The sequence below is a fragment of the Megalops cyprinoides genome, chromosome 2, assembly GCF_013368585.1.
Source record: "Megalops cyprinoides isolate fMegCyp1 chromosome 2, fMegCyp1.pri, whole genome shotgun sequence".
NCBI lineage: Eukaryota > Metazoa > Chordata > Actinopteri > Elopiformes > Megalopidae > Megalops > Megalops cyprinoides.
The window spans coordinates 44,902,765-44,927,949 of NC_050584.1; the positions used below are offsets into that span (position 1 = coordinate 44,902,765).

General features: G+C 42.8%; 1 protein-coding gene across 2 annotated transcripts in view; it reads left to right on the forward strand.

Annotated features, from left to right (window-relative positions):
* palm1a (paralemmin 1a) overlaps positions 1 to 23,292 on the forward strand; it is a 35,704-nt gene extending 12,412 nt beyond the window's left edge. The window contains exons 2-8 of one of the 2 annotated variants that reach the window (XM_036520921.1): positions 1,851 to 1,896; positions 5,626 to 5,706; positions 10,559 to 10,686; positions 12,127 to 12,235; positions 13,335 to 13,356; positions 13,930 to 13,995; positions 18,116 to 23,292. In XM_036520921.1, coding sequence (XP_036376814.1) covers positions 1,851 to 1,896; positions 5,626 to 5,706; positions 10,559 to 10,686; positions 12,127 to 12,235; positions 13,335 to 13,356; positions 13,930 to 13,995; positions 18,116 to 18,645 — 982 coding nt within the window. In that variant the 3' untranslated portion in view covers positions 18,646 to 23,292. The remainder of the gene's footprint in view (positions 1 to 1,850; positions 1,897 to 5,625; positions 5,707 to 10,558; positions 10,687 to 12,126; positions 12,236 to 13,334; positions 13,357 to 13,929; positions 13,996 to 18,115) is intronic. The other variant, XM_036520922.1, reaches the window with a different exon arrangement.
* Positions 23,293 to 25,185: the final 1,893 nt, after the last annotated feature.

The following is a 25,185-nucleotide window of genomic DNA, read 5'->3' on the forward strand; positions in this document are numbered from 1 at the left end:
CCGCTGAGTTCTTGAATTGGCCGTATGACTCTTCCCTGCAGCCTTTTCCAAGAATGAATTCTTCACTCAACTGCAGGAACAGCTCAACAGAGCTGTAAAGTGAATGGTGACAAAAGGCACCATTGTATCATCCCAAACTTGGCCTTTTCTTGCTCATCACTAGCATTTTACGGTTGACCCCTTTTGTTATTATTTGTATATCTGTTTCATTGCAGTCCTAACTTTTAGCCTGGGCTTTGTGAATCCTGGCTTTGTACAGACAGCCTATTTTTCTTGGATGGGGATCAATAGTACACAAAGAGAAGCTGGAGAACTCTGAAGAAATCTTTTTTTTTTGGTGTTTTCAGTCTGTTAAAGGTCATGGAGGAGCCTGCTAAGATGGGTCTGCTGGCTTCACACTGTACTGACGTCTTCCTTCCAGGAGTGAAACAGGCAAAATGTTGAGTGTAGATTCCTAAAGCTATTGCCAAAAGAAAGATAATAATACACATTAATTAAAACACGTTAAAACGCCACAATTTGTCTTTACTTTCTCTGTGAATACGCACATTTTGAGCTGTTCTCACAACTAGAAGTAGGTACATGGTAATGGCATGTTTCTGGAGGGGGCTTTTTCCCCTGAATCTCCATACTCTGAATATCTGGAATCAATTAAAGAGGAATGCATTCATCAAAATGCTTTCAACGTTCCAGAATTTGGTTTGCCACTCACAATGTTTTTCTTTTTAACAACCTTTGTTCCACATTGTTTTCTTCCTGTTTCTGAAAGGACAGGAGGGATCTCACTTCCCTGCTGAGCAGAGGAATGAGGACATCTCTGCCAAAACTTAGGAATTTGTACAATTCTCACAAAAAAACTCTGCTCACCCCATCTGTCCAATGAAAAATACAACACAACAAGATGATAACATGCTAATGAGACGTTTTTCTGCATATGCATGCCATCAGCAGTATTGAAGGTTTCTTGACACATAATTTCAGATTTCATTTTCTTAAATAAAATGGAAAATTTAGTGAACCTTTGCTGAGATTTACTGAAGTTGGCAGTGGAGGTACCAGTTTAGTATGCTGTCAATGTCAGCGGAATAGATAACAATATACAGGATTCAGGATTGAGTTTGTTGTGCTACAGCTTGCTGGTAGAATGCAATGAAAAAAATCCTTTATCTCTCAGGAGGACAAAGCAAGAAAACCCTGGACATTTTAAAGCATAAGCTAAAACACCCTGATGCAGTTATGTCACGTATAAATCATATAATACTATATGTAGTATCATGTCAGTGCAGCAAATCATTTTAAGCACTCATGGCATATAAGTTTGAAATTGAATCCTAGTGAAATGCGTTCAGGGAAACTGAGCAGTTGGAGAGCTGCTGTGTAAATGTTCCAAATAGTTTTCCTATGAAGGCATCATGTACATATGTTTCTGCTGGAGTAAAATGCCCAACAGCCAAAAATGAGATATACAGTACTGGGGGTACTATGAGTGGAATTGGGAGTGTGATGGAATGTAGGGTGATTTGAACTGTAACATCTGTAAGTGGGAGGCTGGTCTCTGTGTATGTGTGCCTGTGTATATGTGTTGAGTGAGAGCAAGAGACAGAGAGAGGATGTGAGTGGAGAGCTGTAAAGAGTTAACGGTGAGAGCATAGGACTTAGGAAGGAACTGAACTCTCCCATTCTCTCACTCCTCAGCTTGCTATAAAAGCAAAGAAACTCCGGATGTCTGAGCTCAGGCCCATTCGATTGACTGTATTTGGGGGGATGATGCTTACCCCAAGGTTTCCCATTGTGTTGTTCCTCTCATTTTGAGTGTTTTTTTTCTCTCCCTCTGTGTCTCTTTTGGGCAGGATGTCAGAGGCATTGTCACAGCAGGAGAGACTCCAGGCCATAGCGGTAAGTTCAATACTCCTACCCCATTTCACATTCCCCATCAAAATAGAGAACATGCGCTTCTCAGCTTGTACTACACATGACCAGCTATTCAGTGCTACATTCAGCCCTCTTCGTATCTATTCCAGGGTTTTGCTCATTTGCTGTTAGTAGACCTCACCGCTCCCACAGGATGCTGGGGCGCCACTTTGAAAGGGCACAGAGTGGAGAGGCACTATACAAACCGAAACTACTGACACAGCTAAATATTCCTTACAGGCAAAATGCACATGCAAATGTTCATAAACATTAATTATATATTGATACAGAGCTCTATAATGCATTCACTCTGCCGTAATCTTCACAAACCTGCCGAATCTCCAATGTCCCTAACTGAGAGCACTGAGAGTTTGCCTCTGGGTGATGAGGCTTTAAGAATATGTTTCATCTCTGGATTAGAGGGTTTGGTCTGAGACATGAGAAATAATAAACTATACAAACCAGGTAAAATATAAAGGAATAACGTTCGGAGTGGTTACTTTTCAGTGAATTGCCCCTTTAAATGTTGGATTAAATCATTGAAGTGCTGCCCATGAATGATGTTTTAAAAGATGCCCACACTGTTCATATTTTGGTCCTGATCAACTGGGGTTGCTGCTGACATATACTGCAGGGTAACCCCTGTCCTCCACGCCCACACCTTAATATGACTCTGTGCTCCCAATGGCCACACCTTGACGCTCATATATTAACACACTTTTCCTTGACTTTCACTCCAGACGTCAGTAAAGATTAGTTTAGAACCCTCTTTTCTATCCCCCAGATTCCCCGTTCAATAAAGTAATCTCAAGGCTTTCGTACAGCCTAGCCCCCCCCCCCCAAACTCTTTCCCGTCTTCCCTCCCCTTCCACTCTACCTTTGATTCTAATCGTCTCGGGAAAGGACCAAAGCGAGGTAATGCACTCACTAATGCATCCATTGATTGACCCATCACCCCCCACCCCCACCCCGCCTCCGACACACACACACATACCCAAACACCAAACAAAAAAACATGCGTATTTTTCCAGCCCCAAGTCCCTTTACTTAACCAGTCACATGTCCTTCCTTTGCCAACCAGTCGCATGCCCTTCCTCTGAAGACTACATGGAGCACCTACAGGATCTTTTATGCACACCCTCCCTGCTTCCTACCTTCTGCCACGCCTGCTCCCCATTTTATCTTTCTCAGCCCCCTCCTCCTTTTCTCTCCCTCCCTCTTTCTCCCTCCATTTAATTCTACATTGCTCAATAATGCTGTATTGGCACAAATCTCCAGTCAGCTCAGGCAAGGCCAGCATTGCAGACTGCACATTTGACTTGTATAAATATTACATTGCCGACACTAACTGATGTTTGTCTGCCCTGTGCAGTTTCCTTCCGTCTCCTTTACGCCAACCCCTCGCTCCTTCTCTCTCCCTGCCCGTGTTCGCCCATCCCCTTTTCTTTCTCACAAGCTCCCTGTCTCCCTCTCCTTCGTGTCCTTCTCTCATCGCTCTCTTGAAAGCGATGCCCTCCACAGCTGTCTGTCTGCGCCACCATGGTTCACTGCACTCAGATTAAGACTGTGCCGATGCTGCAAACAGGTCCACCGTTAACATGTTTTAAACTGTGTGTAATGGATTAAAACAGAAAGTGACCGGCAGAACCCAACACAAACACACCACGGTGAGTAGCAATCGGCGAGGAAGGGAGAGTGGCATTTTGTGCAGTATGCCCACCCTCATGGAATAGATTAGATGATGACCTTGCACTGGAGTCTCCTGAAGAGGAAGAGCACCTGAAGAGAGGCTGCGTTCATCTCAATTCAGAGGTTCAGAAAATACAAGACTTCATTATCCCATGAGGCCAGAGATACAATGTGCAAATGTCTTGGTGATTTTGGGTGACTCAGAGGAAGACATAGGTTGCTGGATTCGGAGTTACTTTAGGTATGGAGGGATAATTTAATTGGATGAGGCTCAGGCAGCTCAGGCAGCAGTAAAGAAGAGCTGATCTTACACAGTACATCCACATTTGCTGTCATCCTGACTCTAAACATCAACCAAATGTTCCCCAGTGAGCCAGGACTGGCCATTTTGGGGACTAATTAGCCACCATTTTTTACATTACAAATGATCAACATGTCAGTTTCTGAAGATGGAAGCTGTACCTGAAACCTGTATATTAGAAAAAGGAGAGATCAGCATGCATGTTACAAAATGAAAATATATCATATTAACATCGGAAGATCAAGTCAGGCTCCATAAAATGCACAGGAAAATATTGCTTACTGTTGCTGGCCTCACCAAGTGTAAGATGTTGCCTTTTTTTGTACGTGAAGGCAAGAAAATGTAGACTATAGACGTAATGGTATTAAATGTGACAGATTTGATCAAGTATGTCAATGCATGTGATTTTTGTAAAAATGAAACCTAATACATGTTTTAGTATCCCCAAAACATTGCCATCAAATAAAGTATTAAAGTACTAAAGAAAAACAACAACATACAGGAAATCACTCTGCTTAATTAAAGCCCTTAATTGTTTAATAAGCCAATAAAGATGCCTTAGAAGACGTAAGTACATTGTTTCCACTGTCTGCTCACCCAGACAGTAAATGCTCTTTGCCAGGAGTAATATCCAAATAAAGGTGAGCTCAAGAGCTGGGCACTATGCCTTAACAAGGAGTATCGTCATAACAGTGTTGTCTTTTGTTTGCTGTTTGGCTATTACCAGCCATAGCTCAGATTCTTTGTAGGTTTTAAAGAGTATACACAAATATTACATTTAATCCACTCATGCTAACATGTGGGGAGCACTACCAAATACATTGCCAAATACATGCATTTAAAGTAAACATCTATTTTGCAAACAACCTTACAATACTGTGCTTTTTGAGCCACGCATACATATGACAGTATGTTTTAGCAGTGGTGATAGAGCTATAACTGATATATAAGGTGCTGCACAGGTCAGTAGGTATATTTATTTTAGATTAAACTACTTAAAACCCAGTCTCCCTTATGGCAAGGGTTCTTACCAAAGCACAGAGCATGTGAAATTTTTTGGAAAATGTTGTAGGGGTTAACCAAGTGCCTGGATGCCAGTTGACATGGCAGGATTAAAAAACAGATCCTTTCTAACCGATAAAAACACAGCTTTCTTGAGTCATGGCATAATCATATAGCAAATGAAAGGAATGCAGCAGAGAAACTGGGCATTCCACAGGCTTCACTGCGTAAGACTGTATGAACAATTACGGAGGCGTCACATTATGAAAAAGAATACAAACAGGCAAGCCACCACAGTGCCAATTGCCATGGAGTTGCTCAAACATAAGTAAAGAGAATCAAGCTGTGATTTTATATTTTAATTTGGTTTGTGGCTTTGAATGGGCAGCACTGTCGCTAGAACAGCTCCAACCATTGCAAGTTGACATTAAAACAATTAACATGAGTGATAGTTTTTAATTAATTTAATAAAGGATGGTATAGAAATACTGAGCATGGTTTGCTAAGGAGTGAAACTCTTTTCCACAGTAGCCTACTCATTGCATGTTATTCTACCAGCAAAAACAAAACCAGGCAAAAGATATATTCCTTTGAGCTCAGGCTTCTAGGACAGCCTTTATGACTACTGCAGGGGTGAAGGAGAAATCTGTAATTCAGCAACACAGTCAGAGATGTCCTCTCCAATTCCAACCCAGAATGCAAGTGTGACTATTCTCCCCCAGGAGAAGAGGAAGAGGCAGATGGAGATTGAGAACAAGAGGAGGCAGCTGGAAGATGACCGCCGACAGCTCCAGCACCTCAAGGTAAGATCCACTTTTACCTCTCAACAAACGGTCCTGGATTCTGACTTAGGTCATGCTGGTGTGTGGTCTCTGGTCTGTGGTCTGGTCTCTATATATAATAAGAGCTTTATAATAAATCTTAACAGGTGCACTGTTTCAGTGCTGGGAAAGCATGCTGGGGGCATCTGTTACTTTTTCAGTAATTTTAAGCTTGTTTTGAGTGTTGTATTCACTCCGCATGCATCCTCTAGGGGTGATGTGATAGCATTGACTTACAAGTGATGTTGCTTCGCTTCACTTCACCTCTCCCTTCCATAAACATATTGCTTATGTACGAATGCTAAGTTGCTGCTCCACAATGTGTAGCCATTGGTTGTGAGGTTGTGGCAGGAGCAGGGCCAGTCATGAAGGTATAGGTGGAAAAAGGGGAGCTCTGTTATGTGGAAGAGCAACAGGAGCAGCTGCATGTCCTCCAGCATGCGGGCACCACGGGAGCTTGAAGGTGACCGTCTGATACACAGAGCGTGCTCTGTGTGGCCCTCTGCTGAGAATCAATTACCTCCCTTGCTCTTAAATCGAGGAAGTAACTGAACATCACATTTGAGGGCCTCTGTTAAGCTGGAAAGTTGCACAGGAATTTTTTGGCGCTTGAATCTGCAATGGAAGGTGGTTTTAAAGGACTTTTCCTGTTTTGGGAGAGAGAAAAAAGTTAAATATGCACTGCATTGTCCTGCGGAGCCTAAATCTTTTGTAATGCAAAACATTTTTGCATTGCAAAACAGCATCTGAAAGTAGTTTTGTTTATATGTATATGCAGTATTTGAATTTTTATGTAATTTAAACGGTGATTAATTGTGTTTTCAGAGAAACATTGCACAATTTTACCATTTGTCATGGACTTAAGCAATCATACAACACTAATTTACAGAATGATTTACAGCAAGCGTCAAAACCAAAGGGAAAAAAAAAAACAAATAGAGTGATGTCTTTTGTTTTTATCTGAAATACATTTGTGTAGAAAATGTTCCAAAATGTAAAACGCATTGCAAAAAATAGTGGAGACTGACATTGATCTGGGTACACCACAAAAATTCATTATGGAGGACTGGGCTGAACAAACTAAACCAACTTGAACCGAGAAAGACTTTCACAACCCTGGCCAGACAGAGATAAGATCCAAAAACGCTCCTCATTAGCAGTTTCCATGGTGTTCAAATGCACAGTCAGCAGACTGAACAGTGAAAGAGGAAGCACTTTCACTGAATGGTCAGTAAATACTGGGCAATGGGTCTGACCAAGCCCGAGAGGGGTTCCAGCAACTTGACATTTAACTCTTAAATAACCTTTTTGTGTCTCAGTAGGGAGACCTCAACACTTTGTTTTAATTTAATTGTTGGAAAAAAAAGTGCCAGAAGAGTGACAAAAATAAGCAGCAAGGGGTGGTCTGCACGCATCAGATGGCTGATGGATGTAGACCAAGTTTGTTCCTGTAAGGCCAGTGCTTGTTGTTTCAGTTTGACTAATGAAAGGAAGGACCAGATCCCAGCTGAAACGGGGACAGGAAATTACTGAATAGATAATGGGCTGAAATGTAATGCATGCAGGACATGTCAGGATATACCGATGAAACTGCAGGGGGGTGGTGGTGGGGGGTGGCTTACTCACCCCCGTGTGTCTGTGTTTTTTGTGACAGAGGTGGGTGCCTATCTGTTCTCTACTCATTCGTTTAGAACTTGCCTCTTGGAACCTGAACACAGTTACGGGCAAGATCGCTAAGTAGAGGTCTGGACCATCTCTGATTAGTGCACTCGTATCTCATGACACACCCTATCTTTTCTGCATTGAGGTCAAATGCAGCTGTTAATTCGTTCAGCCACGTAACGAGGATGTTGAATTTCTATTTTCAGCAGAGCTGAATCTCTGGGGCATACACCTGTAGGAAGAACGGATGCATCCTCTGCCTAACCGGGCTGTCCTTAGTATTGTACGTGTGTTTTGGCAGCCCAATGAACTGAGGATGACATTTGTACAAAGTATAAATACTACACTGCGTTTAAATACCTGTGGTGTGTGGCTCTGTATTTCAGCACCCTTTGTGCGTGAACATGAGTGTTTGTGAGGCGTTGTTTTTTTTAATTATTCAGTTCTGGTTTTGCCTTGCATTGTCTGCTGTTTTGAAGGCATTGTACTCCCCCAGAACAATTGATCAGACACAGGTTACATGCAGTGCCTGGGAGGCCCTCTGAAGCTTTGTCTTCTATTTTCTGCCTCGATTGTGTTGTGTGCGTGTGGAAGGGTGTGTGAGCGTGCTGTGATGTCAGATACCCTGTCACTCTGCCAGCACACCCTTCTTGTGGATGTCTCCTGGGAGTGGGAGGGGAGAGGGAGAGAGAGAGAGAAAGAAAGCGGCTTTTCTCTTGCTCTCTCTCTCTGAGGTAGCAATGGAGAGAGACAGAAAGGAGGGGAGGAAAATCCAACAGAATTTTGGATAGTGCATCTTGTGCCTGTCGAGAGGTATTTCACTGCCCCTTCAGTTTGGTATGTGTTTTAGTGGATATTGTAATTGATGATTTAAACAGATTCTCCTCTCTTGAGCTAATGCAGCATGTGCAGCTCAATCATCTCTCCCCCTACTTTCCGTGCCATCTGACTCAACACTGATGGGTATTACCAGACAGTGTTTCCTGAGGGACATACAGAGAGGGTGAAAGTGTGTGTGTGTGTGTATGTGTGTGTGTGTGTGTGTGTTTTCACATGCATGCATGTTTATTTTTGGGCACACACACGTGTGTGTACATGTGTGCATATGTGTTTTTGTGTGTTTGTGTCTGTCATGTTTATTACGATTGGAACAGTATTTCTAATCTTTTTTTGCATCTTAAATTTGTCTTCTCTGGAGAAAACAAAATGCCTTAAAATGAGAATAGTCCTGTCTAGACTGACACTGCAACGAAAGAAATTTATAAAATTACTGTTAACCATGTGAGCATGAATAATGCATAAGATGTTTTTTATTGCTTTTACTGTTGATTTATTTAGCAGACATTATTATCCAGAACAACGTGGAAGACGAATATGACAAGATGTGTTGAATACACATCATTGGACCATCAAGAACAACAATAACATTGGAGCAGAACAGCCAGAATTACAGCAAATATGGATTACACTGAAAAAAACTGCTGAAATAAAAGCATGCAGTAGAAAAAAACACAGAGAAACACATTTCTCTCATACTTAAGTGAACATAGACCCCATCAATGTAAGGGCAACATTACTTTTTACATAATTCTGTGGCTCATATAAAACACAGAACATCTACCGGATCTCAGAAAGCTCCAGTCCCTAGTCTGTTCCAGGTGAAAAAGAAAAAATATCCTTATCCTCCTCATTGAATGTCCATCTCAAGCATATTACATTATATTACAGAAATTAATGGCTATTTATGTTATTATTGTTCATCTCAATGTCATTCCATTTTGTGCAGCTAATGACAGTAACCCATGCACAATTGGCTGTTGTATTTCCCCCCGTTAATTCAGTCCTGTGCTAGCCCTGGAGCCGGCTCTCAGCACAGCCTGCGAAAGCCATACTTTGGCTCACATGAGCGAGGCTCCCTCGGGCCATCCGGCAGCGCGCGTGGCTGGATATCGTTAGGATCAGACAGCGTTGCCGTGGCCCCTGCCCCTCTTCGGCGACCACTGATGCCTTTGTGTGGCTTTTAGGAAGGGAGGGGAAGGGGGGGCGGGCACTGGCAGGGTGCCCTGGCGTCTGTCCCACTATTCCACTTAATGGCAAGGCCCCCAGGTGCTGGGCGTGCATTAGCAGGTCTGTGTGGTGACTGGCCGAGTGGAAGCTAATTGACCGCTCTAGTGTTGTCTGTGGCTCTGGCCATCAGTGACTGTTAGCTGCATGGAATAGGGGGAGGGAGGGGAGGTGACAGAAGTTAGGGTGATTCATATAGACGAAGCCTGATTCATGTCAAACACAATCTTAGCTCCAGGCCCCGATGCTCCAATTTGCTGCCAATTAACTAAGTTAGTCATGCATGGAGAGGACTGCAGTGTGTTTGGTTTGTCCAGAAATCTTTTGCAGACAGTCTCAAGGGAGAGGAGAGTGCTCAAATGAGCTTTTCTGATATCTGTACTTCCGACAAGTACCTTGAGGATCTTCAGAAGAGCATGTGAATTCAAAATAGTATGCATGGCTGTTGAAAAATGTTGAGTAATTGATTCATTTACTTATTATTCAAATTCACACTGTTATAAGGTCTTTACAAAGAGCCAAAGAAGCATGTCAATGTTTCCTTAAATATACCTATTTTGTGCTGCAAATTTCAGTTGCCTTTCTTAGGTTATTCCTTTTTTAGCCTGTTTGTCTGTTTTAGTGATACCTGGGCCTTCATACCATTCCATAGGTAAAATAAAGGTTGAGCCTGGGAGCTGACCAAGATCACGGACCTTTAATGAGTAAGACACGAGTGTAATAACCAATCTCCCAAATTAGTGTGTTTATTTCTGCAGGTGTTTGTATATTGTTTACCTGAGCTATTTTTAGGTGCCATTATAGCAGAGTTTGCTTTTATATTCTTAAATGTTTCACAGCAAGCATTCTTGCCCCTGCTTTACCTTGCCTGATGCCTGGAGAAGGGAAATCTAAAGGAGAGGATCACACGTTACCCCATAATTCTGAGTGCACGGTCAATCATTGTCTTCAAGGTCAAACCATCAGTTGGCTGTGCACTAAGGCTTGTAGCACACAATAAGTACTTCCCAGTGTGAATGGTCCCATTGAAAGTGGGAAAGTGAGGTTAATGTCCTGTCTCCAGTATCTTGAGTGAAAAAGCTATACCCATCTATTTCTTCCTCTCCAGTCAAAGGCATTGCGGGAACGATGGCTGCTGGATGGAGCTCCCTCTGCTGGCCCGGAGGAGGATGAAGCCACAAAACAGCTTCAGGAAGATGAAGCCAAGACAAAGGGGTTGGAGGAGAGCATTCTCAGGTGAGTAAATGGGGGTAGGACAAACACTGCTTTTTACAGATACCCATAACAACTGAATGTGCTGATGTCTGTGTTCAGAATACCTATATTGGGTATAGTATGAAATCTGAGCCAGTTCTTGATTTTGATTTTGATTACTGGCCTGCTCTTGAGGAGGTAAATTTGTTGAGCACAGTCTGGGCGGGAAGCAGTCTGCAATCTGTTCAGTGTGTATTGTTTGATGATATATTTGCGATGACAACACTAAGGTTCTAGCGCCCCTAACTTTCTCCATTCTCTGTAAATAATGTGCTTATGTTGTTACTCTAAAATTTTTTTAACATTTTGTGTGTGTAAATCAGTAGGTAGTTGCTAGAATTTTCCAGAATAGTATGAATGTATCGCTGCATTTCGTGATTAACAAGAAATATGTGTGTAATTATTTACTGATCTAGCTCTTACAGCTCTTAAGATGTAGCATTGATTGTGTGGGGTTGTAACTATAAAAAAAGTATGACTCTGGCTGCATTTCCTCTGCATTTTGTTGGTTCCATTTTTTAATATTATTCTCAATGTCCTTTCAGCAAGTTGATAGTAAGTGAGCAAACAAATCCAAATGGGAAAGAGGAATATGATAAATGGAAGTATGACTCATGTGTATATGATAATGAAACCAAAGACTTCAGATGTGTATCTACTTTTACTTAGGCTATTTGCCTGTCTTATTTCTACTGTATTTGCTATAAATTGAGAGCGAAAACAGTGATGAAGCCACACTTTGGTCTTAGTTTGGTAAGTGTAGATCTTGTGATTCGGTAATGACTTACTAAGGAGGCAAGAGAAGAGCAGACAGCTGTAGGGGTCTATAGGAGGATTCATCAGTCTCTTCAACACAGAACTGATTCATCTAGCCAAGGCCCCTTTTTTACTATTTTCTTTTTTTTTTTGCTGACAACAAAACAGTGGCATCAATCTTCCCCCCTGGCAGCGAGGCCTGCTTGGCGCTCCAATCCCATGATGAAATTTCTCCCTGGCAGCTCTGCCGGCCAGTGGCTGTCTCTCAGCTGGGGCTCCGGCACAAAACTGGCACGTCAGTGCATAAATAACACCAGCCCACAACTGCCGCCCCCAGGACAGGGGGAAAGGGGAAAGCAGAGGAATGGTTCAGTGGATACGCATCAAGATTCTAGCAGTGCTTTCCCCCACAATCGTCTTTTCCCTCTCTTGCTGAACTCAACATTTTCATGGGTATTCAGTTGTCATTGTGCCATTCATGTGATTCGTTCATTTTTCAATTACTTTCAAGGCTGTTCTGTGCAGCATTGTCCACAGTCCACAGCCATTATTTGAGCTTAGAATGTTTACTACAGAGATTTAAATAACCAGGCCTTAAAAATGTGTCTATAAGAACAGACAGGAGATTGTCTGGTGTTCTGACCTAAGCTAAAACCTTTGTCTCAGACTGGAGCAGGAGCTGGAGGAGCTGGAGACAGGTGTGTCAGCGACCTCCACCAAAGAGAACTTGTCAGACGCTGCCAAGGAGGAGGACGCCAAGACAGGAGACAACAAAGTGAGTTCCTGCCCCAGGGAGTTCTGCACACAGCAGGTCAACTGGATCTAGACATAATAAAGCATGGGGGGAAAGGAGGGGGGTGGGTTTGGGTTAGGGGCTTGGAGAGTTCATCTATAGATGCCTCATGTACTACTGCTACGTTAAAGGACTGACACTGACATCTTCAGTTGCAAAAATGCCAGCTTGATACTATGTGATTACTAATAATCATTACTGACAGCCTGAATTGCCTTGGAGGTTTTGATTCAAGCACTGACAGGCAGTGAATGTGGAGCAGTTGTTGACAGGGGGCTTTGCCAAAGGGGAAGTTGATAATGGCTGCGCTCTGTGGTGCTTTTTTTAAGGGTTTCATAGCAACAGCAAGAAGCAATGTCTTCTGTCTCGCTCCTTTTAATCATTGCTTTTTATTGCTCTTTCCTCTATTTATCAATACCCACTTCCCACGCCTCTACCTCCAATCCCCAGATCTCTCCCATTCGGAAGCTGCCATCGCCTCTCTGCCCATTTTGGGCTGAAAAATCAAATGTTACCTGCTGACTGATTCAGCAGTGTTTCATTATGCTATTTGCTGCATTGAAAATGATCTCCGAAGGCCAATTTTAATACCATCAATCACTCCAAATGGGAAATAGGAAGAAAATGGGTGTGTCTCAACAGATTGCACATCAGGGTTAGAAATGCAATCAAAGTTTCTTTCAGTCTGGCTGTTGCTGGCACAGATTGAAGGATTCTAAGGATGTGAACAATTTAGTGTTGCTCAATACATCTGTTGCATAGGAATGGGAGACCTTGAGAAAAGTTCTATTTCGATATACTCAATCCTCTTGCTTCCTACTTTCATTAACGTTTGGATTTTTAATCATATTTGCATTCTGCAAGTTTTTTAAATGGAAAACAGCAAGATACAACCCATCTGATGTAATAATAAGATGTGAGAATTTTGAAATTTGCTCCTAAATGCTCTTGGAGACTTTGACCTTATGCAGGCTTTTTATGAAATGTATTGTTCTAAATGATGAAACCAATCATTGTGATAGAATTCTGTAGTAACCTGAATACAGGGATGTTTTTTTCATACTGTTTTCTTCTCTTCCAGAATCCTGCTGGCTCTGTGAAAGGTAAGGCATTCTGGGTCACATCTCTGTCACGCCTCTCATCTCCCATTTTAAGATTTCCTGACTTTGCTGTCTTATTTGTGCAACACAACAGGGTCTGAGGTGTAAACAAGGGGTCAGGTGCAATCACAATTGCATAGGTTAGAGTGCAAGGCTCAGTGTTTGATAGTAGTTCTAACAACAGTTACACATTTTTTTCTGAAAGCGTGTAAATATTACCTCAGCTAAACCACAGAGACTGGCAACCAGTACAACCTTATTCATTCTCAAGCTCTACATAAAGGGCGCTTCAATGCCTGACGTTCCTCTTTAAAGGTACACTTAACTTTAAATTCACTAGCCTTGAAAATGCCAATAATGTATAAATGGCATTTCTTTATTCAAACCATGACCACTCCAATCTATGCAATCGAAATGCAGGTAAACCCCCATGCTCCTCATGTGCAGGAGAACACGTTCTGTCTGTTACGTGGTTTCCACCTCTCTCTCTCTCTGCCATCGTTCTGGACTACACCTCTCTGTGTTACTCTTTGCTTTCCTGCCCATTCCACCTCTTTGTTCCTTGGCCATTTTTAGTGGCCAAAGTTCACAACAGCCCTCGTCTGGACAAGTCCGGAGGTGCCTCAGATATGATGAAGGCAGGTGAGTCTCTGCACCTTGTTGCTCAAATAGCAATTTCAGAAACGATTAAAATCTACCCTTGCCTATTTCTCTCTTGCTGTCTCTGCTTCTTAGCCTGTGTACCTGCCTCACAGAGACATTAGTTTACACCCTGCATTTACATTCACTTATCTCATGTTTAATACATTTATTCATTAATTCATTAATTCATCAATACATTCATCTGATTTTGACTTTGTTCATTAATGATTATGTCATGCTTAGTAGCTAATGTTTGCTGGAAGAAATTGGTTATTCTGACCTACTGTATCAACAATTTAATTGTTGATATAGTAGGTTAGAATAACCGGTTCCTGGCTTTATAACAGTCAGCAGAAAAAAGAGGCCTTCTTTCAAGGGGGGACCTGTTTTGGTGGAAACTTCAGAAGGACTTACAGCATTTTATTCTAAGCTTGCGAAATGTAGGTTTGAAGCGGAACCTCCAAACCCCTCCAGCCTGACAGATGGGGGAGTTAAAGATATTGACATCTATGAGGAAGTAACAAAAACATGGTGGCCGAGTTGTTGTATCCTCACAGTTAGTAACGTTTCTCACTCGCTCAGTACAGCACGTCCTCCCACCCACCCCCCACCCCTTTAGATTATGGCTACCACTTCCCAGTATTCCAGCATTACTGAGGAAAGGTTCTTCTCTTCCTCTTCCTTTTGAATGAGCTCATGCCCCTGTTAAGTAAACATTTACCTTCATCAGCGGGCAGAGCGATCGTAAAGGGAGTGTGGGAAATTACACTGAAGGGCCTCTTTCTGTGCTGAAGCAGCTCAGACAGGGAACGGGAGTAATTTGTAATCTTACTGTTTGAGCTGCCTGCCCCCGCCCCATCTCAAGGGCCCTTACTGACATCACTGCAATTGGTGTTTGATTTCATTTAGAGGGTTTTTTTCAGTGGAGCTTTATTGCATCTGTCATGACCATTATCCCGGGGCTCGAAAAATCAATGAGTTAATAATACTGAATTATAGAATATTTTGTGTCCTGTTTTGAACTGCACAAGCCAAACAATTAGGTTGAAGAGATTTTATATCTAAGCCTGTAAGTATGCATGTGTTTTCATGAGCAAGTGTGTGTGTGTCTGTGTGTGAACTGTCAGGGGAGGGCAGAAGAGGAGAACTGAGGTGAAGAGGTGAATTGTGGTCCTCTCCAAGCCTCATGTGGTGGGATGATCTATTTTTGGTGTGGTTGAGGGAGCTGAATTAAGTCACTGACATTTCCTTGTGATGGAAGAAAAGGAACCAAGATGTATTTGCTGAAAATACAGCGAAGACTTCCTTTTTTATACTTGTGTACTCATTTAGTTGTTTTCTTCATTGAGCACATTTTAAGTTCCTTGTTGAAATACAGCAATGTTGTTTTTGTGTTCACCTGTCCTAGGCATCAATAAATGATGTCAAATGTCTTCATGTTGCACAGAGTATAGTGATTGTCTTTCTAATTTTAACATGTCCTCTGTTCTGTCTCTCTGTGCAGATCTTTACCATAGCCACCTGTCTGTCTGCCTGCATGTGCGTGTTTGTGTGAAAGGCCTCAATCAGTGCAGTAGCAAATTCACATATGCAAATCTGAACATTAGTGCAAAGTCCACCAAGCTTGCATTTTGAGTGTGCAACCTGAATAGCATTGTTTTAGAAGGATTCGCCTAGGTATCTAAGCTACTCTGCCAAATTTGCTGTTGCCATGGCAACACTGCTCTGTTGAAAATCTAGCTGTTGCTGTAACCTCTATCTGGTTACCATGGCAGCTTTAGTCTGAGAGCACATGTCACTTTGACTAATATAACCTTTTAAAATGACATGTCTCAGAAATGTACCAGTGTTTGATCAATTTTAGAGTTCAACAAGAATTGTCATTTTGTCTGTACAAAAGCCATAGTTATAACTGTGTATAAGTGTACTACATTTTTGGCAAACACTCCAAAATTATGTTGGCATGTCTCTATGCTGGCCACTGAAAGAAAATTTTTTCCTTTAGCTCTTCTGAAATTGCGTAAAAGAAATGGCTGTGGAATATCCTGGTATGCAATAAGACAGAATTTTGTGTCTTACAACTGCACCAAAAGCCTATTCTGTATGTGCACCACCCTACCACAGTTCGGACCTCATCAGCGTAATGAAATATGATTGTTTGATCTATTGAATGATTGGCTGATTGAGTGATGTGAGAATGAGGGAGAGAGAGAGAGAGCATGTCTGCAAACCCCTAACATCTCCTATTGTTGGCACCCAGCGATGTACTCGGTAGAGATCACCGTTGAAAGGGACAGACTCACAGGCGAGACAAAAGTGTTGTCCACCAACACACTGCTGCCCAAAGACCTCTCTCACCAAGGGGTCAAGGTATATGAGGATGACCAGAAAGGTGACTTTAATGTCTGTGGTGGAAAAGCAATACAAGTCATTGGAGATGAAATATAAAAATGGCTATCAGCTTTACGAGAAGTGCCAGGTATTTGATATAGAATGCTAAAATGTCTTCATGCCTGTACTGTTAGGTATGATATGCATCGCTACACTTTATCATGGACCTGTAATCATGGCCTGTTGTGCAGAATGTGGAAAGAATGCCACTAAAGTTAGTATCACTTCCCTCGTTTTCCATCTGAATGAAACTTCGTATCTCGCATTGTATGACAGAGTAATGATTTGATAATAGACTGCAACTTAGCATTACTTTGAAATTCCACTTCTCGTAAAGTGAAAAAAGAGCAGTAGTTTAAACCAGCATGTCACACAGCAGCAGGGTGACCAATAATACACTCCGGAATCGTTTAGCAGCTGTGCCGTTGCACTAAATGTCTTCAGAACTGAATGGGGGGCAATGCACTCATGCCTGTCCAAAAGTCCTTACAGACTGCAGTGCCTGAGCTGGGCTTTGTCACTTGGTCACCCTGAAGCCTATGATGAAGTTAGTTCTGGGCATGTCCCACCACCCACCTCCCTCCAGCATACCCTACCCCCATGCCCCTCACACTTTCTGGGGGGGAGGGGTCATTCTGGGGGGTCACTACTGTGATGCAAGCCTCCCAGAAAGGCCAGAGCCGCACTGACCTTCTCCCTTTCACCCCAACCCTCTACCCCAGTGGAGGGGGCGAGGGTTGGGACTCCTGACACCTACTGTTACAGGGGCTCATTATATGGGACACACACTGAAAAGCCTAAGGCCACGTGTGCATGATTGCCTTGCTGCGTTGTATATCACCAAGCATTGTCACATTATCTCTGAATATATAACTGCCTGACAGTGATTATACTAGAATTCATATTATTATGAAGGAGCTGGTTCTTTTGAAATAACAGGAACCACAGCATTTTTCAACACAATTTGAGAAAGATATTACATTACTGAAGGAATTTCAGAGAAAGATATGACGTTACTGAAGGAATTATTTGTATATTAGAATCAGCTTCTTTAAGAGGAAAAAGAATGGTTTAGTGTGGTGCTGTATGTAACTGCCAGTCAGTGTTCAACAGATCAGAATTTATATTCTAGAAACATAGTTCCCTTTGAATGTATTGGAAGTGTTACAATCATGTGGTTTAACAAGTACAAGGTTAGGTTAATTATAATTTAATTGTGTTAAGAGGGAGAAAATAATAAACAACCTGTCAGGAATTTCTTGCCGAATTCAGAATCGTGCCAGATTGCTGTTGAGTTTGCAGTAAGGTGGTTTATTTTCTCCCACCTTCCATCATGTGTGCAGGAATCAGGAGATCCTCCCACACACAGCAGAGTGCAGCAAAAAGCCCACTCCCTTCAAACGAATGAGTCACTGACAGCGAGTGTCATACCCATGATGCAGTGCAGGGTTTTTCCCGGTGTCTCCCACACTCTCTCACCTCTCTTCACTCACTTGCTCTGCCTGTTCTGCTTGTCTCAGCTTCACTGTGACTGGACTGTACCGCGCATAGTGGTCTGCTTAGTGCACAACGGCCGAGAGTAGCGTGAGTTTGCGCTGCCGAACAGACACCCCTCTCATACCTACCTCAGTGCTCACGCCAGCATCTTTGTGTTGCAGTGTCCTCGCTACCATGTTCCCCGTCTCCCCTTGCAGTAAACCCTCCTCTCTGGCGTCTCTCTTCTCTGCAGTGGTGCACGAGGTTCGCGGGGCTGATGGCGCCATAGAGAACGGGGTCCACCTGCTGAGTTCCTCAGAGGTGGAGGAGCTCATCCACAAAGCCGATGAGGCCTCCATGGGCGAGGGAGGGGGCACCCCCAAGGTGGTGGGGAATGCTGTGGAAGCGGCACAGACCCCCAAGAAGGAGATCACGGGCATCGAGGCCAAGGGGGACGGCAGTCCCCAGACGGCGGTGAGCGAGGCGAGCGCAGAGCACCCAGTTACCATGGTGTTCATGGGATACCAGAGCGTGGAGGACGAGGCGGAGACGAAGAAGGTGCTGGGGCTGGAGGGTACGGTGAAGGCGGAGCTGGTGGTCATCGAGGATGGCGAGAGCAAAGGCACAGAGGGAGCCAAGGAAGACCAAGCCCCGCCCAATGGCAGCGCTGCCGACCCAGTCAAAGCCCAGGAAGGGGCAGGGGAGAAGGGCGAGCCAGAGGGCGGAACAGGGGAGCTCAACACCAAGGAGAAACAGCCCTGCAAGTGCTGCTCTGTCATGTGAGCCTGCCCGCTCACACACACGCACGCACACTCCCGGGAACTTGACTTTCAATGAAAAATGACAAAACAACAACAAAAAACTCACCACCACCAACAACAAAAACAACAAAAATGTTCTGTATCTTTTGAACAGCTGTTCCCCTCTTTGTTTTCATTTTTATTGTATTTTGTAACCTTCTCTTTCCTTATTGTTTTTAACTTTTTTATTAGTTCCCTCTCGATTTGTTTGCACCTGGAGTTTCCTATTGTTGCCACTCAAACAGAAGCTGTCAAAGGTGATCAGTGCCTCTGTATTCACACTTACCTTTGAGATTGGAGAACAGAGAGGAATTTCTGCCCTTTGCCCATACACTGCTTAAGTTATTAGTGTTGTCCGACAATTATTTTTTTTCAAATGACATCTCTTATACACTGTCATGGATTTTATAGTCTTGTCTTACCGTATGAAGGACATATATATCTCTATGTATATCTCTATATAAATTGTGTATTTTAAAGATATATTTATTTGTTTTTTTTGTTTTTTTTTTGTTTTTGAAAGACCTCTGGTCGCCACGTGTGCAGAAGCATGGGGTTAAGTGTGCCGGCTGCCATGCTGATGAATTTTATTTTTTTCAAAGAATCATGAAGCTAACCAGCGGGAACAAAGAAAATGTATCATTTCAGTAATTGCATTGATATATTTATGACTGATAATGCTGTGAGAGAATTCTTTGAGGGTTTTTTTTTTGCTTTCCAGAAAGAAAGAAAAACAATAATTGCATTTCATACATGCTGCAGAAGTATGGGGAAGATAAAACCCAGTGGGATGTCAAAGCTGGCAAACTGCTTCTAGTGTCTTATAATTGCTACATGTTGCTTGCTGGACACAAATTTGACACAAATATCATCAGAATAGCCATTGGAGACCTTAAAGGATCCCATGTTCTGTGAGTTGAGTGCTTTAAAAAGCTCTCATGCTGTTTGTACTGTAAAGTCTGCTTAACGTCACATTTCACGCACACTGTGCTGCGACAACCTTTTGTTTTCTTTCTGGAAGGAAAAAAATCAGAGTGTTTTCTATTCATTCTCCTGCAACCAAATCGGAAATAACTGCCCCTCTTAATAGGTATAATCATGACAGTGGTGGGATATCAGGGATGACTTGAATGGTCTCTGATACTGAAGTTTGAGACTGGTGAAATAAATGCCGTAGTGTAAGCAGTAATGTTCATTGGTTCACTCCAATCAAATTCATTTCTCTGACTCATGAGGATCCCTGGCAAAAGTGTTGCTAAGGATGCCCTTTCTGATACCTAATCTGAAGATTGTGTTGAAAGTACATAATCAGCTCTTATCTGCCCTTAGTCAGAACAGTGAAAGAGTGCTCATAGGTCAATGTCAAATGTACTTTCGTTTGCTATAAAGCTCAAAGCAGTTTGTTTTAAATGTGACGATAATACCAAAACTGAGTTTGATGCTCTGATCCTATTTAGTGCTATAGTCATGTGTGTGGATGGTGGGAGCATTTTCTATCTCATTTAAAAGGGGATACATACTAAAGGAATGTTGTTTTCATTTTTAACCCCCCCCCCCCCCCCCCCCCCCCCCACACACACACACACACACACACACACACACACAGTCAAGCCACAGTATCTAAGTGAAAGTACTTTTTAGTCTCTGCCCAAACTTCCATACCAGGCTTTCCGTGCCTGTGATACAGCTATGCACATAGGCCTTGGTTCCCTCCTCCAATATAAATGACACCGAAAAGGCCACAGAATTAACTGCTTGTGCATCTGTGTTCCCACGGATTTCATGTTGTGTATTTCTAAATATGTGAGACCTAAGGCAAAAGCAGGGATATGAAACCTCTTCACATTCCAGGAAGTTGTCAGAAGAGTCTTTTTTTTCCAAATGGTCAGTTTTGCTCCAGTTTTAATGTTGCTACTCTTTTTTTTTTGCTTTCTTTTATTGGGAGGTGATAGATGTTTTGCAGTGTGGCTAACTTTTAACAGTTATGTTTGATTCACCATTCTTTTTCTTTTTGCTTGCTGCATTATGAGTGCTAGGAGCTTGCATTTCTTTTTTTTTGGGGGGGGGGGGGGTGCAAATTAGGAGCAAAATGTCCAGCTGAGCTGAAAGGTCATGAACTTATTGTCCTCTGTGTTTTCTAAGTGGTGAGATGAGTCAGTTGGCTGAGTTGGTTGGGCTTGTCAAGCAAAACTGTTTCTGGGATGACAAGCTCTGATGTACATGAAGGCCCGTGTGTTACCTATATTTGAAATAAACGTTTTGTTTGCAAAGTCGGCTGAATAGTGGATGGTCTTGGTTGGCATTTTAAATTTCTAAACAGTTTAAATTTACTGCAATCATTGACCTGTAATTTATCTCAGCCTCCCATGGGCTTTTCCCATACATATACTGTACCTGTATGTATATGTGTGTATGAATGAGGCTCACCTTTGTAAGACCATCATCTGACATCAGAAGTGCATGGTGAAAATGTAACAATACCCCCATACGTAAACATTTGTCATCAAAGTTAAGTCTGAAGTGTATTATAAATACATGCACACATATTTATATATTTCTTTGTATCACCCCCCAAACATTTGGCTTACTCCTCACTGAGTCTATAGATAAACATGATAAATGATTTTTTTACTGATATTTTTTTACCGCTATGCTTTTAAATCAGGTGAAGTGGTGAGGAGATGCTTGATGTGCATTTATCGGACACAAAACGTGAGATGCCTTTGGTATGTTAAGAATCACCACTGACAGTGTAAAAGGGAGAGGCCTCTATTAAAAAAAATGTGTGGAAATGTATGTGGATGTGCATGTTGTGCTACACTATCAGTCTGAGGTGTTGATCTCGTGTGTAGGGAAGGTATGCCTTCAGTCTCCACTCAGGCAGCTTTGCTGACTGCTCAGTTCTTACCAAGTAATGTTCCCACATTTTTGTACCCTCACCTATGCAAGAACTTCCAAGCATGCACGCTTACTCTTCATTTTGTCACTGGCGATAACCTGTCCTTTAATTTGCATCTGTCAGTACAAAAAACACACAATTCATGTAAATTGACCTCAGTGTTGGGTCCCTCTGAAAATCCCTAATAATATATTGCTTTTATTATGGAGATGTTTTTTTTTTTTGTAATGCTTGACAAACATACCATGTTTTCCATGCTGTACGTAAAAATGTGTCACTAAAATGATTTTCTCTGAACTGTCATTTCAAATAAAACTAACAGTACTGTATACATGTTATCATACACAAGTGGAATCCAACCAACATCGGCTGATTTTCTAGAATGTGTCTGCACTGACATGACGTGTATTCAAGTTTTTCTGAAGTGGTGGTTAGCACTGGTGGGCTTGTGTTGGCTTCATGTGATGAGTGTTGGCTTTACGTCAATTCCAGCGCTAAGAAGTTGGAAGACACAGAGCCTTTTTGAATGTATGTGGGTAGAACATGTATTCTGCAGAGAGCGTAGAACTGTGGGATTTGTATCTTTCAAAGTACTTTACTCATTGTCTCCTTGCGGTGCTAATTGGTGGAGATCCTCACAGCTGGCCTTGGTCTGGAATTGGAATCTTGTGTTTACAGCTCTGCTGTGTCCTCTCCCAGAAACTCAGATCTGCATAATCTTGTTTGTGTGGCTTCTGCCATCCAGTGGAACCCAGCCAATACCATTAACTAAGCCTGGGGAACAAGCTGAGGTACAGAGATCTGGACAGAAGTTTTGTTTAACATATTTTGCTAAATCAAAAGAAAGAAAATAATTCTAATGAAAATTTGGAATTTTGACCTTGCGAAGAAAAGAAAAAAATGGATATACAAATGAATGGAGTGATTCCAAAAAGCAGTGCCCTTTTTTATCCGGGCTGAGCTTGCAGCGAGGTGTGAAAGGGTGTAATTCTGGCAGTTGGACCCTCATCCCAGATCCCAATGACACGAACAGGAGCACACCTCCTTCATCCTAACAGGGGGGATGAACACAAAGCCATACCCAATGTGGTCAGTTTTAACCAGCTGCCGCATTGGAGCTCCCGGTGAACACCTCCTGGCTGCGATTGCATACCCAGGGGCAGAAAAAAAGAAGGTAACGGTGACAGCTGTGACCTTGGCAAAGCAGATGTTTTGAATTGACATATTAGCGAGACATCCTGTTGATCGGGTGGAGGAGCTCCCCCATCAGTGCTGGGCTTGGTGTAGCTGTGGTGGAGTTGGCCTGACCGTCACTCTCGTATTCGCGGGCACCCATTGCACTGTCATCGCCATAGTTACCTCAGACCTCTTGCTCTGCAGCGCCCCCTGCCGCCACTCTATACTAACATTCCAGTTCTGATGTGTGTTACACACCCCCAATGCCTTGTGGCCGGGTCCAGGCCAGGCCTCTTTTGTAAATGTGCATGCTTTTTATAAGTATATAAATATATATCTATACAAAATAACTGTCCTTGTGAAGAAATGTCTCCCTTCTCATGCTGTAGTGGAGTCCTCCATTTCTCCCCTCTTCCAATCACAGCGCGTGGCACGGTTGGGAAATGGTGTGGTGCCACTGCTGCTGGCTCTATTGCTTTGTAAGTTGTGAGAGTTTTCTTTCTTCTGACTGGAAAGTGATGTAGAAAGTGTTAGAGATGAAAAATAAAAATGTGATGTGCGTTAAACAATGTCTGATCTCTCTTTTTTCTTGGCTTACTTACCACAAGCAATAAGCAAGTTTGCAGAATCGCCTCAGGGGGTCTATTGCAAGCCCTTATCCTGACGATGTCAAGAAGACAGAGGTGAGTGTTGGGGGGAGGGTGAGCCTGTTCTCAGGTCCTAACCTCTCAGGACATCCTCTTGTGAAACTGCTCCGCCTCACCTTTCCGGTAGGGGGTTCCTCTGCCCTCCCCACAGGTACGACTTCATGAAGCCAGCCTGTAAACTGCTAAATAGGAGCAAATTATGGTCAACAACAAAACAGTCCGGATGCTTGGTCATTTTTTGAGGTGAGGAGGCAGGGCTGGAACGGGGGGATGAAGAGCAGAGAGGGAATTGTTTGCTTTTGTTGGGAGCTTGCTGATGGTCAGCAGCATTCCAGTGTAATTCCCCTTCCCTCAGCACACGCGCGGCTGCGGCCGGAAAAAAGCAGCGGCTCAGTCACGCCACCCAGGCATTGTCTGTTGGGCCCCCACACAGTCCGTTAATACCTTCTGAACCATGAGTTTTGATTGACAGGAGGGGGGGGGGGGGGTAGAGATGTTCAGACAGGATCAGATGGGAGGAGCACTGTTGGAGCATCCAGGTCCAAAACAGATGTGAACTCCCTAGCCCTGGTTTTAGGCCTGACATGCTGGGACCGAAGGGGCCAAGCTAATCTTGACTTGCACCTGTAGAGACCTGAGGGAATGTATAACACCCATTCAGAAAGAGAGGCACCCACACCTCACTTTGACTGGGGAGTTACTGACTGCGAGGTGAGTCCTGGAGAGCAAGTTATTTCTATGTTTTCTGCTGTAGCATCCGAGATATGTCAAGTCAACTTACCATGTAAACAAATGGCAACAGCAGTGAAGCTCAGTCTCTCTGATCTTTTAATTAATGTGGAAGGGCTGTGAGTATACAACACATTTGAGTGTGTATGTGTGTTTCTGCAATTACTGGCTTCATGGCAGCATTAATCTGAGAAGTTTATCAGTTTCAGAGCAGAGTACAAGATTTATATATGAAAGGAACAACTCTCTCTTTCTATCTGTCTATCTATCTAGCAATATATATATATATATATATATATATATATATATAACACACATAAAGCAGGGTTTCCTAAACACAGCTGATTTAAATGATCAGTTTGTTATTAAGCAGCTTCAGGAGTTCATAACAAGTTGATCTGTGTTGGAGCAGGGAGAGATCTAAAACATTCAGGACAAGTGGTCCTCCAGGAGAGATTTGGGAAAAACTGACATAAAGTATATTGTCCTTTAAGGACAAGGTGGGAGGTTCAGTTGAATCTGGCCCAGGTGTGTCATGTTTTCCCTCCCTCTCCTCTGCCTTTTAGAATGAACACACCTGGATTGAGTTGCACTTGATTGGGCCTTGTGTCTCACCTAGGAGTTTGTTGTACACAAGCCTGCACAGCATAGACCCTTGCAGACATAGGTGTGCACACACACACACCACAGCCCTGGTCCAAGGACAGGATGTTCAAGTACACACCACCGTGGCAGGCTCTGTGTAACAGCATGGAGCATGAGGCCAAGGTAAGAGAGAGCACACCCCATTCCCACCACACCCAAAAGCAAGTGATCGTGAAACCTTCCAGTTTTGGTTCTGATTCTAAATACTTTTTTGTTTTACATCTGTAGTAAATAGCATCTAGATTGCTTCCTGCCTTGAATTTTGATTTAAGCAATTTAACCAATTGCTGACAATGTATTTAATTAAGTGGTTGAGTTGTGTAATTCCTTGTGCAAACGGCAAATAACATTTCTGTAAGTATTCATTAAGAAATAAAAAGAAAGGGTTTAACTGTTAAAGACCAAAGTCCTATCTGCTGTTTGTCAT